Source organism: Thalia democratica, chromosome 9 (genome assembly GCF_965202585.1).
Source record: "Thalia democratica chromosome 9, ktThaDemo2.hap1.1, whole genome shotgun sequence".
NCBI classification, from domain to species: domain Eukaryota; kingdom Metazoa; phylum Chordata; class Thaliacea; order Salpida; family Salpidae; genus Thalia; species Thalia democratica.
Window position 1 is genome coordinate 1,936,614 of NC_139173.1, and position 15,931 is coordinate 1,952,544.

Consider the following 15,931-nt stretch of genomic DNA (forward strand, 5'->3'; position numbering starts at 1 on the left):
TGACTTTTAGAATCTTTGTAAAAAAGTTTGTCATTGTGAATAAAAGGTTATTCAATTTTAATCACATTGTCTTTTTTAGTACAACAAAAGTTTAATTATTTATTTAAACTTGCTTAAAGCTTTTGATATGTATGCATTTTACATACATACCTAATACTTTTATAAACTATAACTGTAGTTACAAAAAATTTTCAAAATAACTAGAACAAACTTAAACTTTAAGAGTTACAATTTTTCTGTATAAAGCTAGAAAAGCTGTCTCAGCTTTAAACTTTTCCACCAGCTACTTCTGTATTATAATTTCAAGTTCTATGTTACTAACAATAAATAAATATGTAGAAAGAAAGTTGAAACCATTTCTTACAGGTAACAGAATATGTTTGTCTTAAATAGCTTAAAGTAGAAATAGTTTTAAATACAATAAATTCTATTTGAATAAGATTTATTTAAGCACTGACGAGGTCTTTGACCGAAAATTAGTTTGTAAAATATATTTTTGAAAGAATAAATCTATTATTTCTCCTCCAGCAGTTGAGATCTCCCTATTTGTTTTCTTAAAACCAAAACATATAATATAATAAAAAGATAATTTGTTTAATTACTTGCTTTCCTCAAGTAAAAAAAATTGCTAATAGTAAAACTTATATGTAAAACTGTTTAAATTTTTACTAATTAGTACAAAACTTTTTCTGTGTTCAAGCTTTTTTTCATGCTTTACTTAAACTTTGTCATTAAGAATTAAGTTGTTTAAATTAATTTAAGTATTTAAATACAATATTACTTGGTCTAAAAACATTTGAACACATAGTTTATTTCTTGTTATTTATCAAATAGTTTTTACAATGCATACACCCCAACGACCAGAGTTAGTTGGTTTAAAACATTTCATTACGACATCATTCTTATTTTACTTACAAACATGTAGCAATTTATTTTGTATCAACAGCACAAACTTTTTGTCGCTTTTTTTTCAAAAAATTTTTATAATAAACTTGAAATAACATTCAGTAAAGTTTATTCATTAAAATATAAGTAAAGTGTTTATTAAAATACAAACTTAAGCTTGTTTCTCTTTAAACTTATTTTAATAATTTTGTTTTTGAACGAAATAATTTTTACTTTTTTCTTACATTGTAAAATAACGCCTTTTTATAAGTTTATTACGAGTATATTAAGTCATATGAAAATTATTTAAAGCATGCTAGCAAACAAACACGTTTAAAGAAAAAAAGTTAGTTTTAGAGTCAAAAAATAATAATAATGAACATTCGATAGTTACGGTTTTTTTTTTTCTTAAAATGTATACACTAATATTAGAATATATTAAAGAATTTAAAATTAAAAAATCTTTATAGTACTTTATATTGATAAAAACAGTTAATAAATGCATAGAAAATGTATTATGACGTGTCTTTAAATTTGAATCATACTTAAAAATAAACTTTGGGCGTAAAACAATAACTTTTATAACTTAGACATATAGAACAGACAAATTTTATTTTCTGTATTGAAATAAACTTAATATTAAAACACCAGTAAAACAACCTTAGACAGTAACATTATTTTTTTGACAATTTATTTTTCATTGACTAATGCTTTTTTTAGTTTAATTTTATAAGTTAAAAGACTTTTGAAAAATAGTTTAAAATTGAGTAAAACTTTTTTTAAGTATTATACTTTTTTTTTCAATATCTAAACAAATGATTGAACAAACAAAGAAATAGTTGTACCCGTTTAAAAGTATTTTAAGTTAAATTAAAAAGAAAAGCTGCAATGAAATACTAATTCTTTTTTGCATTTAAATGTTTACAAACTTGAAATTACAATTCAATTTACAATAAAAAACATGTAAATATAAAAATGCACAATGTTTGTATTAAGTATAAACAAAAGTCAAGTTTAAATAAACTTAAAACATAAAATAGGTTATAGTTGACCCAGATCGCACAAGTCGTGTATTGAATCATAAAATGACATCAGTTAGTGACGTAATGAAAGCGAAATTACGTCACACTTAATGGTCTGATGACATCATAGCTAGCGGTTGCTCGATTAACTTTATCAGCCTTTGATCTTTTTTCACCCCTTTGATGAACTCCGCCACCGTGATTCTACCTGTATGTAGTTATTATGACGTCACAACTAGTTAGAGTAAACATACAATTAATAATCCTCATGTTGTTAGGTGTAAACTGGTTTAATCTATTGGAAGTTTTTTTGCAAGTTACTGAAAACTATTACGTTGTAACTTTATAACAACTGTGCGCACATATTAAAACAAACAAAGTTTTTGTGTATGTTTTAATTAACTCATTTCCGTATCATCAAACAAGTAAATATATGAGGGGCATTCTAAAAGGTGAATAAAGATGAAATTTATATATATAATACAGAAGCCCCTTTTTCAACTATTTAAAAGTATAAAACTAGTAATATATATTATTCTAATTAATATTATTAATGCATAACATTATTTAATAATATTTTATGTATAGTAATATAATATAAGAAATAACGACCATCCATGTCCTTGTCGATTCCATGAAAAGCTTCAACTCCGCATTTCAATTGTTCCGGTTCACTGACTCCATTCATACTGTATACCGCCTAATTCAGAATAAATACATTAAATATATATTAATATTATCAATGTTAATATTAATATATAAAAAATGATGTACTGTAAGGTTATAAGTAATTGAATGAATTATTTAGCGAAATAACAGTAAAAGTTGTCATAATTTTATTGAGAACAAATAAGTTGATTTATTATTAATATATACTATAAAAGTAGCAATAAATAAACAAATGTTATGATTTTTTTGAAAATTGTACAACTTTAATGTTGTTTTGTTTCATGGAGTATACAGCCTGGTTTAAAATAAAAATTATTGTAGTATATATTATTATAGATTATAAAAGTATTACTGTAGGGTCATAAGTTATGGTTAAATTGTTTAGCGAAATAATTGTAAAAGTTGTCATAATTTTAATGTTAAATTTAGTTGAACTGGTTCGTTTTCTCCTTTTATTATTTACACAGTCTATGTGACGTAATTATTGTGGTGTCATAACGTGAGGCGTCATAAAAAGCTTAGAACATTGTTTTCCAAAGGACCAATATCGTCCTTTTCTTGGCAATTTATTAAGTCGGAGGAAATAACTAGTGAGGGACAAAAATGGGGATATTTTAAAATTTTAGTCAGTTGTAGAATTTTAAATAAAACTAACTTACACTAGGTGTTCTGGGGTTTGTAATAGTAAAGGGGGGGGGGGAAGCGATTATTTTTCAACTCTCAGCGGACGGGGCGATTATTAAAATGAATTTAGAAAACCCCTTAGTTTAGAACAGCAGTTGATGAAACAATTAACTGTGCGACTTTAAAATAAGTTAAGCCACGTAATAGTTAGCAGTTAAAAACTTTACGTTAATACTTTGAATATATTCAAATAGTAAACTTAAAATAAAAAATTTCAAACAAAAATAGTAGAGAGTAGAGTTCGTTAGTGTTTATTAACAATAGTTTTTATTTAAAACGTAAACAATTTTTTCCCTTAAAACTTATAAAATCCTTTTTTTCTTTTTACTTTGTATAGACTTGAACTTGGCATTGAGTTTGTAGAGATTTAAGCAAAATACTTTCTACGCAAAATAGTATTTTTGAAAAAAGCCGATTAAGTTTTGAATATTGGAAGAGCATAAGTGTTTCCAACTTTTTTATTTCGCGGTCAAGGGCATTTGAAGTCTAAACTTTTTTAAGTTAAATTTGTTTAAAACATTAAATATTTTTTATATAATAAACTAATGACATAAATCAGAGAAAACATAATTGGATTATACATGTGGGCAAAACAGGAATTAGTTAAGATGAAGATTCATAAAAATTATTTTTATTTAAATTTTTATACAGTTCATGAGTGCAACACAGCTAATTCAGTAACTATCTTAGTATTTTGATAAACATTTTTTTAAACATAATTTGTTCTTTTTACTAACAACACTTCAAGGCTAAACATTTTTTAGATTATATTTTTATGAAAACATCTCTTTATTTTTTTAATGTTTAGTTGTGTTTTTTTTTATTCATTTTGTTTTAAACAAATAATTGAATATTAAAAAAGTTATCAAAGTATATAGCTAAAATCTATTTGCTTAAGCTATTGTTACATTGTTAATGTTAACAAGGTTTTTTAATTTTAAGTATTAAAAAAAGAAAAATTCTGTACAATAAATTATTGTTTAACTCTGCAAACAATGTTTGTTTTCGCCGTACAAATGTATTAACATGCAAAATATTACAAAACTTTACAAAAACAACAATGTTTTGTGTTAAAGTATATTTTTTAATTACATATTTTAAACCTGAGTTGGTTTACAAAGTTTATCACCAGTAACAAAAAAAATTTTTGACTATTAACAAAAACATTATGTAAATAAGTTCCATGATTGTTAACAAATATATTATACTCTAATAAAAACTAATCTTAAAACTGAGAATTGTTAATCCATAGACTAATTATATTAAAAACAAAACTATACTACCAACAAAAAAAAACATAAAAGACCGATTTGTGGTTCCATGTTTTCAATATTGACTAAACAACTTAATAAAGTTTCAGTCAAAAAGGCGCCTAGCATTAAGTTGCAAACGATAAAAGCAAATATCTTGTTTTACTTCTAAGCAGACTCAAGTATTGATTTATCAAGTATTGATTTCAACTTTTGAAAAGTTTATATCGGCACTTTTATATATCTGAAACAACAAACTGCAATGTTAAAAATCAATAAATAAATTTCGTCACTTAGAAATAGCCGTCTGACCGAGTTGATAAAATAAAAGTTTAGAATTCAAAAGTCAATATTGTTTGATTTTTACATATTTTTTATATCTATAATCAAACTTTCAAGGTTATTGGAAACTTCGTCAGATATAAAATGTTCTTAGTAACAATTCTAACATAAAATTTTTATCAGCTTTTTAGTTTATGACGTTCTGAACTAAAGGAAAGTGTATACAATTATGTTATATAAAACATACTTAAATTTTCACGTGTAAAGTAATTGTACTTATCTATTTTTGAAAAACCAATTTAGGTATATCCACATAAATATTAATCAGTTTATTAGTATTTAAATGAACCTTCAAGTCATAGACAAAAATTTTGAACAAAATGTGCATACAGAACTAAAATCAATATTTTAAAATACTGTCCCGTGTTTTCTTATTACCAAGCTAGATAATTTTTAAAAATAACCATTAAACTGAGGTTGACCGATGGCAGTTTGTTTGTTTTTATGCTATATATAGTTATATTTTGTTAGTTACTTTCTAATAAAAATATTAAAATTTGTTTTTTGACGGCTTTATCGGCATGTAGTCAAAAAACAAATATTTATAGTAACACTTAACATCGGTTCGCGTGTAAAAATAGACGTGTTTTTGAAACATTGAAATCTAATTTGTTTTTTGTTTTTTTTATTATAAGCATAGTGAGATAAGTTTTTTAATTTAAACTTTATAAATTCAGTTTGCAGTTTTTCTACAAATTAGTTAAAAAAATTCTACATTTTTGTGTATTTTCAAAAATCTAATTTTACTCTTTTTAGATTTTTTGAAAATTATAAACTATTAACTACATAAAAAAATCCTGTAAAATATAATTAAGAGTTTTTATAAATACAGTTTTGGTTAAAACGTAAATATCTTCTAAAAATAACTGAACTAACTGAAGTTTAAGGTTTATTCTAGATTACTTTCTATACAAGACAAATCATTCAAAAATATAGTTTAATATTTTGATCTTAAACAAAACCATATGAAAAAGTACAGTCTTTCTGATAAACTAACTAAAAAATCAATCTTAGTTTTAAACTTAACAAAAATAGTTATATTATGACGTCACAACAAAAGCATCTCAAAACTCTACAAATTCAAAGTTCAGACAGTTTACCCGTATAAATGGGAAAAACCAAAGTTTCGATTTACAAATATTTAGAACTTAAAAGTGAAGCTTAAAAAAGCGTAAATTACAAAGTAATCTGAAATGTAATCCATTATTTCTTTTTATTTGGTGCAAAAGGTTTTAAATGGTGAATCGTGAATTATTTAGCGTACACAAAAAAAAAACTCATCTTTTTTAGTCTTACAAGATCAGATAAGTTAAAAACTGAAGTTTCTTGTTGTTAGCTTTTAAATACCTAACGTGTTGTTTATAGAAATAAATTCAAGTAAGGAAGTTTAAATTTCATTATAATATATAACGTTACAAAAACACAACTAAAGATTTTTTGTCAACTTTTCACATTTCTTCGTTTTGTTAAACTAAAAATAAGAACTCTAGTTTTGTTTAGTAATTGTTATTAATATAAATAAGATAGCTTCGATCCCGTCTGCACTTTTATTACAATTATTTTATTATTACTAAGGTTTTTTATTTTTATTTTTTTCTTTTCATGGATTTTTGAACTTTAAATTTGATATTTTAACTAGCTGCCTAAGTTTGTATTAAAAACTTATTTAAATACCTATCAAGGTATATCTTATATCCAAGAATATTTTATTTTGATTACTATTTCAATTGCTAACGTTTTTACCAAAAACATACGCTTACTTTTGTACTTTTTAAATACCTAATTTAGTATTCCTCGTACTAAAATAATTAAGTTTGTAATATATAAACAATAAGAACAAATAGTATTCTAAATACTAATTTGAACAAGCATAAATAACTTCATAGTTTCTTACTTCATATAAAATAATACTTAAAATAATTAATTAAATTGAGTATAAATTATTCATGACTTGGTTTTAATATGCTTATGAAGTTTTTAGTATTTTTGAAAAAACTAGTTTATAACTCATAATAAGTAATTTAAACTTAATAAATGTTGATAACTTTTATAGTTTATACCATCCTATCAAGCAGGGGCGTCGCGTGGGGTGTTGCACTGCCGCAACTGCACCACCTTGAAATTTTCTAAGAAAAAAAATAAGTATCTATAACGTTTTCGTTATTTTTTTGAACGAAATCTCTTTTAAAACTTCAATTTTGAAAACGACCATTTTGCCCACTTCACGGCCGCAAACTCTTAGCTGACTGCCGCAAATGAACTCAAAAAAGCAAAATTTCTTCAAGAACTACCGCAAAATCAATATCTTGCGGTAAGTAAGCTAAGTTGAAAATTCCCTAAAACAGGACTTGCTTAAGTATCATCTACAAGCTATTGTAATTAAAAATAAAAACAAAGCAAGCTACTGCAAAGGATTAAACTTGAGTTTATGTACCCACATGATTTTTTAAATTTAACAGATCTCTTCTATTAAAAGATTTGTCATAAATTGAATATTTTGAAAAAAAAGATAAAAACCCTAAATCACCAAAGTCTTAAAAATTTGATTTTTTATATTAATCTGCATACATAAACTTAACTATAACTGATTATTGTTATCATAAAGTTAATAAAATAAATAATAAAATTCAAGTTCTGAAAAAAAGAATTAAGAAGTTTATTATAAACTTCTAGTTCACTCTTACAGAAAAATATTTTAGATTTATATTAAATAAAAATTAGTATTATTGAAACAATCACATATTTAAATAAAGTAAATAGCCTTAATTTAGAAACTTTGATTACTTAGAGTAGTTTAACATTTTAGGAAAATTTAGTCTACCTCTACTTTATATAACTTTTGGTTTAATTTTTTCATAAACAAAGCAAAAATTTTAGATAAAATTGTTGAAACATGGTTGCCTTGCCTCATAATCAGGATAACTTAGAAATGTTAAAAACTCAAGATGACCCAAGATAAATTAAAACAGACCAAATTAGAAAAATATTCAGGCTGACTAAAGCAGTTTTAATTTTTACTCTGAAAATAAGAAGGTATTTAAAATAAAAAAATAAGTGTTTTACCCCTATGGCCACATGAAAACTAACTAACCAAACTTTTACTTCTATAATGGTTACATATTTATAAATTATCTTTAAAATTCTTGAAAAGTTCAACAGCCTCACAACTAAACTTTAAAAAGTTGAGCTCCTGAGAAAAATTCTGCCATCAAAATGAAAAACAAATAAATATTAAATAAAGAAAAAATACCCTTAAAAAACTATTGAATTTTAAACCTCCAACAAAAAACATTAAAATTAGAAAAAAGTTAATAAAAATGTTAATGTTTGTAAAAAAAAAATGTGCAAATAAGTGAGGAGTAAGGGGGGAGGGTGTATAGGCACTTTTTTACATGTTGTTCTTATTTTAACTTTTTCAGAAAGCTAATAGTTACTCTTTAATAAACTTGAAATTTCCAATTAAACTTTTAGTTACAACCAGTCAAAGCCAGAGAGTACAATGGGTTATTATACAAGGAGCAAACCAAAACAGCAAAAAATACAATTTTACTGAAACCTATATTCTCCATCATTTTTAAAACAATTTTTAATTAAACTTTTTCATCCTAATTTTTTCAAAACTTTATACTTTTGTTGAAGAGAAGTTTTCAATTTTTAAGTATCAATATATATTTTTATATATACAAAAAAAAAACTTTTGTTATAACTTTTTTTTTTCTTGGTGTTTTAAATATCTAATTTAGCAATTTTTTTTTGTTTTATAAAAGAAACATCTAAAGATTTTGAGGCCAACTTATAAAAAAAAGATATGATTTTAGTGATTTGATTTATTTGTTGTTTGAGTTTATATTATAAAAAGAAGGATTCATTTGTACCTCTGACTATGAATTACAATATCTCAAAAATTTAAAAAAAAATTTATATTGATAAAAGATGACTTGTAGTTAAATTAAAACTGTATGAAGTAATTTCAGTAAAATAATTCTAAAGTAGATGTTAAGGGCATAAAGGGGGGGGGGGTAAAACATTTTTTTAAAACACTGTTTTAGTTTGTGCCTCCCATTATGAACCTTTTGTTGCCTTTGACTTTGACCGGCTGTATCTTAAAACATATACTGATTTTTTAAAATCTGTAAAAAGCATCTTGTAGCTTAGTAAAAACTACATAAAATAAGATCAAATTGTTTCATCCCCCCTATGCCCTTAAAAGCAAAGCTTATCTTCAGGTGTAGCAAAAGTTCAGTTGTTTTCAAACTTGACAGTAAAACATATTTTTATCAAAATAATTGATATTTTTTTAAATTCTGCACCACCTAAAAAAAATACCACGCGACGCCACTGCTATCAAGTAAATACAATCCGTCTTTTTTTAGATCACACATATTAAAATAGCTGAACGATTGTGTACATTTTACTTTAAAGATTACAATAAAAGTTATCTACTCAATAATAGTTTTAAAATTATATTATTTTTTTTTCTTTCATTTCGTTTAATTGATTGTTTATTACTAAATATTTAAATATTTAGGTGATAAAAAAATTATGCGTAATAGCCCGTAAAAATTTTTATAAGCATGTGGTGTAAGACTCAATAACCAAAAGGCTCCTTTTTACACCAGGTCTTTAGAGCTAACTTATTTGTCCTGGGCATGACGTTAAACTGTTCTGGTGTATGACTCGATAACCGAAAGGTTTTTTGTACACCAGGTCCTTGGACCAAACCTTTTGAGCGTATTTTTTGTCGTCCAATAAACAATATAAGGCGAATAATTACTTATACTTTTAAATACAATTTTGTTTGACAATTAAATTTTTAATTTAAAAATAATACAGCAGTTAATGAATTATCAATACTAATTACCTTCATAGACTCCTTCATTTCATCCAGTGTAATTAACCCATCTTTATTTTGATCATACATGTTAAATAATAAAATAATTACATAAATACTAATTACCTTGATAGACTCCTTCATTTCATCCAGTGTAATTAACCCATTTTTATTTTGATAATACATGTTAAATAATGAAATAATTAAATAAATACTAATAACCTTCATAGATTCCTTCATTTCATCCAGTGTAATTAACCCATCTTTATTTTGATCATACATGTTAAATAATAAAATAATTAAATAAATACTAATTACCTTCATAGATTCCTTCATTTCATCCAGTGTAATTAACCCATCTTTATTCTGATCATACATGTTGAACGCCCACGTCAGTTTCTCGTCTAAGCTTCCTCGCATTGACATGGACAATCCACAAATGAACTCTCTGAAGTTGACGTATCCTAAAAGTTAATATGTTTACATATTTATATTTATATTATTTTATTTTGTATTTACATTGACTGGAGTTTACGTATCAAAATAAATAACTAAGTTTAATTGTTTTTGTCACAATAATTACATAATATATTTTATTTTTCATGGTTTTTAACGAATCCTAATATAAAAATTAATATACGTTTTCAGATTCGTTAATTTTATTTCAAAGATACGTTAATTTTAATGAATATTGTATAAAATCTGCCAAAAAGCAAAAAAAAATAGTTGTAGTTTTAATATAAATAAAGAATGTAAAGTTTTCATCTCGCTCTCTAATCACGCATCAATAAAATTAACAAAACTATAAGTTATATTGTATCCCTGTAAGTAAGTTATTGAAATTCAAAACTTGAAGAAAACTACAAACTATAAAAACGATTAATATTAATGAGCTGAACATAAAAATTTCGATTAAATAAAAACTATAAAATATTAAAAAATTTAATCATTACAATAAAAAAAAAGCATTACTTATTGTTACAAATTATTACTTTGAACTTATCAAAATTTGAGAGTTTAATATGCTTTTTTTATATACTGTTAGCTTTTAACATTTTTTATATGGTTTAAAGATTTAAAGCTTTAATTTGTTTTTTCTTTGAAGAATTTTATAACTAACTTACCAATATTTTATAGCTTATTAATCGTATCTATTACTAACAAATTTAGCAGTTAGGTTATTTAACAAACTAGTAAAGTTTGCAACAGTTCCGAATTTAGATTAGTGTTAAAAACTCACAATACGTTACATTTGAATTTAAATATAAACTCGTTTAAAAGTGACTCATATGCAACATAGCTATTATATTAACTGAATATTTTGAACATATGTTGCAGGTAGCCTATCTTTAAATCCCATCTATTGAACGCAAAATGCAAAATTTTATTTAGTTTAAGCTTCGAAGTATTTTCAACGTTGTTTATTTTAAGATAAAATGTTTAAATGTATTGTTTGTTTTAATAAGATTAATTAGTATGTTTGTGTAAAATTCATTTTCGAACAGCAAAAAAGTTTAAACAGTAAAACTAAACAAGTTGTTAATTATTAAGTTAAACATTTTAATATTGGTTTTTAAGTTCGACCTTACCATTATATTACATGTGTAAAATTCTAAAAATGTGTTGGATATAGACTTATGGAGTTAATTAAGTATTTAGAATTAATTCTAACCGTCATTATTGAAGTCGAAACTTCTAAAAACGTGATGAGTATATTCTTTTTCACAATTTTTATTCATGTACTGGCCCCAAAATACTTCAAACTTATCCTGATCCATCAAGCCGTCTACGGATTGCTATAAAAAGTAATATTAATTGTTTAAATTTGTGTTTACTACAAAATTAATACTAGTTATTATTAGGAAAAAAGTAAGTTATTGATAAGATTTGCGGCTATAAATAAATATTTTGATTAAAACAGTAAATATTAATTATGTACTATTTCAGAAATTTGTTTTAACAAAACCATTCATAATATCATGAATACATTAATTTTAAACGGTGTAAAGAATTAAAAAGCTGAAATTTTCAAACTTTTATTTATTAAATAAATTTATACTGTTTTCTACTAGAACAAAAAGTTGATTTGGAAATATTTTCAGTATAATAAAAGTTAATTACTACTAACACCAAAAAATGCGCTCTTTTTTTCTTCTACTTGAAATATAGAAAATAACAGGATTAGAATTAAATAAGTCTGTGTCACAAAAACAACTACAATTTGACTTTAACACTGCATTTTTGTAAATTTTACGGTTTTTTGGTTAACGTTTACGGTAACTAAACTTAAACAAAAGCTAACTAATGAACATATGTTACTTGTTAGTTTAAATAAAACAGTTAGTTTTGGTATAAAAATAGTTTTTACTTATAAAAAAAAATTCTAAAGAGTTTCATTTGTTTCAATATTGCAAAAGGTGTACTTTATTTCTAATTAACTTTTTTGGGTTTATTTTTAATGTAAATTTTGATGCAAAATCAACGATTTGGTTTAACAGATAAAAAAGCTACTAAACACTTAAAGCTAAAACTATAAAAAAATTTAAACGGTCATAATATTAATGTTGTAAATTTTATTATCGGTAAAAGTTACTAAAATTAAAAACATTAAAATTATTAGAATTATAGCTTACAAAAATGTTTTTGATGTTTATTTACGTTAATAAGTTTTAAGTTTTTGTAAAACTTGTAATCTTAAATTTAAATTTTTACTAGAATTCAAGCTAATACTTGGTATACGGACATTGTTAAATTATCCTTTTTAGAAAAAATATAATGTGTTTTGACGGTAAATAGTACTTTTTAATTTATTAGTGCGTGAAATTACGCATTGAAGTTAAAACACAAAGTTTTAAATTTAATATTTTTTTATTTAATTTGTAACAGATTAAGGTTTAAAAACAGTTTCTCAGCATGTAATACTCTGTTAAAATTTTCTACCACTTTTAAAACGTTTTAAAGTAAACTACTGTGTTTAAAAGTTAAATTGAAAGTTTGTGTTACTTTGTAGTTGAGCTATTTAATTTAAACGATACCCTTCAAAACTTTTAAATTTAATGAACTTTGACTCTATTAAGTACTCTGAGTTAATGTATATTGTTTTTTATGTGTCATTAATTAGGCTAAGTCTTTAAAAACAAATTAGCCACTATATTAGTTCAATTTTCAAAAAGTAAATATATCTTTGAATTTAATTTTAATTAAATTAATTGTTTTCCAACTTAAACAGTTGAGTAGAAAAGTATTAGTAACACGTTTTATTTACTTTATTGTTTTAAAAATGTAAAAATTATAGTGTAACTTTAAATGATGAAAAAGTAAATATTTTTTGTGTCTAAATGCGCTTAATTTTAACATTGGTTTATTAAAAATATTTTTGTAAATAAATGCAACCAATAAAAAGTTTTCGTTTGACTCAAAACAATTAATAAAAGTGTTCTAAAACATTTAGAAATACAATTTTTGTGGAGACAAATAACTTTCTTAATTTTTAAATATTTTCAAGTTTTTTCAACTATTACCATAGTCTCGTTATTTTGGTTTAGCTACACTAAACTACTATCAAAGAAATGATAACTATACACAAACTTAAAAAAATAGTCTAGGTAATATAAGTTTTTTTAAAACATTTGTCATAAAAGCTAAGTATATTATATCTTTAGGAAACAAACAATACTTTAACAAATGAAATTCAAAATTTAAAAATTCAAAAAGTAAAAAAGTTTTGAATTACAATAGTTTACACAAAACAGTTACTGTACTTACATTGCTTTTATAAAAAACCAAACTTGAAACCACATATTTTAACTATATAAAAATTCGAGTGTAGTAGTGTTGAGTTATTTTATTTTCAAAAAACTAATTACTTTTCTATGATTTTTGATTCAGATAAAGCTAGCTGAAAAGCTTTTGATCTAGTGATTAGTTTTTTAATTAAGAATGCTCATAAAATTAAACCAAAGAAAAATGTTTTTACTTTTATTTTCTATAACATTTATCAAACTAAATGTTTATTACAGTAAAATATTTTTTAGAAAAAGTTTCTTAATGTAGAAATTTAATATACACTAAAATATAATTGAATTTTTTAATTTAAAGCTGATCTTTTAGCTTTTGAAACGGAAGAGTGCAATTTGTTATATTTGAATACATAAACCATCTAACATTTATTTTTTTACCGCGGCAAGCCTTGTGTATGACTTAATTAAAAGTTGCTACACATTAAGCTCGGTTATAGATAAACTTTAAAAGACTAATTTGATCTTTTGGTATTTAACTAAAGCTTATAGCTTTTATAAAAAACATAAAGTTCAATTTTCCTAGTTTACTTAAACCACTCAGTTTTGAATACGAGAAGCTCTGTAAATAATTAATTTAACTAATAAGTTTGGAATTAAAACTAACTGTAAACTAAACAAGTAAGTTACTTTCAATAAAAGTTTTATCACAAAAAGTTTAGTGTAACTTAGAAAATGCATTTAATTTTTAGCAAGTCTTGTAATTGATATAATTCAAGTTCACTACTTCTGTTTAGTATGAACTTTACAGACAGCCATCTTTCAATTTGCATTTAATCTTATGATGCTTTTCAAAAATGTTTGTTTTACATTTACAAAACTTTCACATTTTTACTAAGCAGATATAGTTGGCTTAACGCTGTGTATTGTTTTTGTTTTGTTATTTTTTTAAACACGTAAATTTTTTATTTAATTTCTGTACAAATATTTTTTAAACATATGTCATGAAATTAACTATAAGTGTACATATTCAGGAAACAAACAATACTTTAGCGAAAAAGTTTTAAAAAGTGTAAAAGTGTAAAAACTTATATAAAGTTTTAACTTTGTAATATAAACATAAAATGTATGCTTTAAAAACTAATAAGTTTTATACAAAAATAATTCATAGTTTTGAACTAACTGACCTTTTAAAGCTAATAATAGATTTTGTTTCTAGTCGGTTACTTCAGACTAAAAACACCAGTTAAAACCAAAACAAAAAAATTTTAGTTATTGAATATTTAAAATCATCGTGATTTCTGGAGGTTACTCTAAATAAATCATATTTTAATATTTATTATATAACTTTGAAAAGCCAGAATAATATCTTAGCAATTGAGATTTGTTCAATTTTCATGTGAGAAGCTTATACAAAAGTTTTAAAGTAAAAAAAAACGTAACATAATTGCATTAACCTTGATTTAGTGTGAGGTTCGATTTATTTTTTTCGTTTTACAAAACGAATAATAATTTAACCTTGAAATAATAATTTAAAAAGATTTAAAACTCAGGACTGCATTCAACCTTAATAATTTAAAAATATCAAATATGTTATCACATTATAAAGAATAAAAAAAAGGACTTTTGAGAAAGCTAATGGTTTTAAATAGTAAGCAATTAGTTTTATTTTAATTTAACCTTTTTTAATAATAGTAGTTTTAAAAATAGTATGTTTTTCAACATTCAAAACAAAACTTTAAAAACTTTTCAGAACGTTTTTATTTAATTAGAAATTTGTCAGTACTTTAACAACTTAACTTCTATAAAATCCACATAACAAGAAGGTATCTTATCAACTTTGAAAATTGTGAATTCAAAATAATTAAGTACATAACACATAAAATATTCGAATTTCCTAACCTTAACAAAATCTTCATAACAAGATAATATTTCATCAATTGAGAAGTTTGTCAGGATTTTAATTTGGTGAGCTTCTTCATCGGATAGAGGTCCTACTTGATTAGATACATTACCACCCATTTCTTATTATGTGTTAATTGTTATAAATATTTATATTCTATAAGTTAATAACATGACAATATAGTTTATAGATTATTGCATTTATAGACTGTCATTTGGACATTAATGTACATTTAGACATTTAGACATTAATAGACATTTATAAGACATGTCAGTATTTATTTATATTTAGTTAATAATATTTTTAGACTTTATAATTTATCAATAATGAAGAATTAGCTAATACATTGTTTATTAACTGTTTGTTTATATAAATATGTTTATTCTATAAGTTTAAAAAAATAAAATATAACTAAGTTTAACATATTATCTGGTACAGTGTTTCTCAAGTTAACCACTAAGTTTTTAACCTTTTTTTAATCTATTAAAAATAGTTCGTTATTTGTTCACTAAAACTTGTGTTGAACTGAAAATTATATAATTTATTAAGAATGAAATATATTCAGATTAAAACTTTTTTCGCAGAAATATTAAACAAAAAATGTTTTT

General features: G+C 23.6%; 1 protein-coding gene across 1 annotated transcript; it reads right to left on the bottom strand.

Moving 5' to 3' along the window:
• Window positions 1-1,540: 1,540 nt before the first annotated feature.
• On the bottom strand, window positions 1,541-15,475 carry LOC145844133 (neurocalcin-like). Its single transcript, XM_082951494.1, has 5 exons — window positions 15,323-15,475; window positions 11,356-11,479; window positions 10,002-10,147; window positions 2,520-2,607; window positions 1,541-2,115 (listed from the first exon to the last, which is right to left on the bottom strand). The coding sequence occupies exons 1-5, from the start codon at window positions 15,440-15,442 to the stop codon at window positions 2,015-2,017; spliced, it is 579 nt and encodes a 192-aa protein (XP_082807620.1). The 5' UTR covers window positions 15,443-15,475; the 3' UTR covers window positions 1,541-2,014.
• Between the last annotated feature and the right edge of the window lie 456 nt (window positions 15,476-15,931).

Excerpts from the sequence above, each read along its gene's own strand:
- LOC145844133 (XM_082951494.1), bottom strand. The coding sequence starts at position 15,442 with ATGGGTGGTAATGTATCTAATCAAGTAGGACCTCTATCCGATGAAGAA. Across the intron at positions 10,148-11,355 it reads TTTCGACTTCAATAATGACG|GATACGTCAACTTCAGAGAG; the intron begins GTTAGAATTAAT and ends ATTAACTTTTAG. Across the intron at positions 2,116-2,519 it reads AATCGACAAGGACATGGATG|GTAGAATCACGGTGGCGGAG; the intron begins GTCGTTATTTCT and ends AACTACATACAG.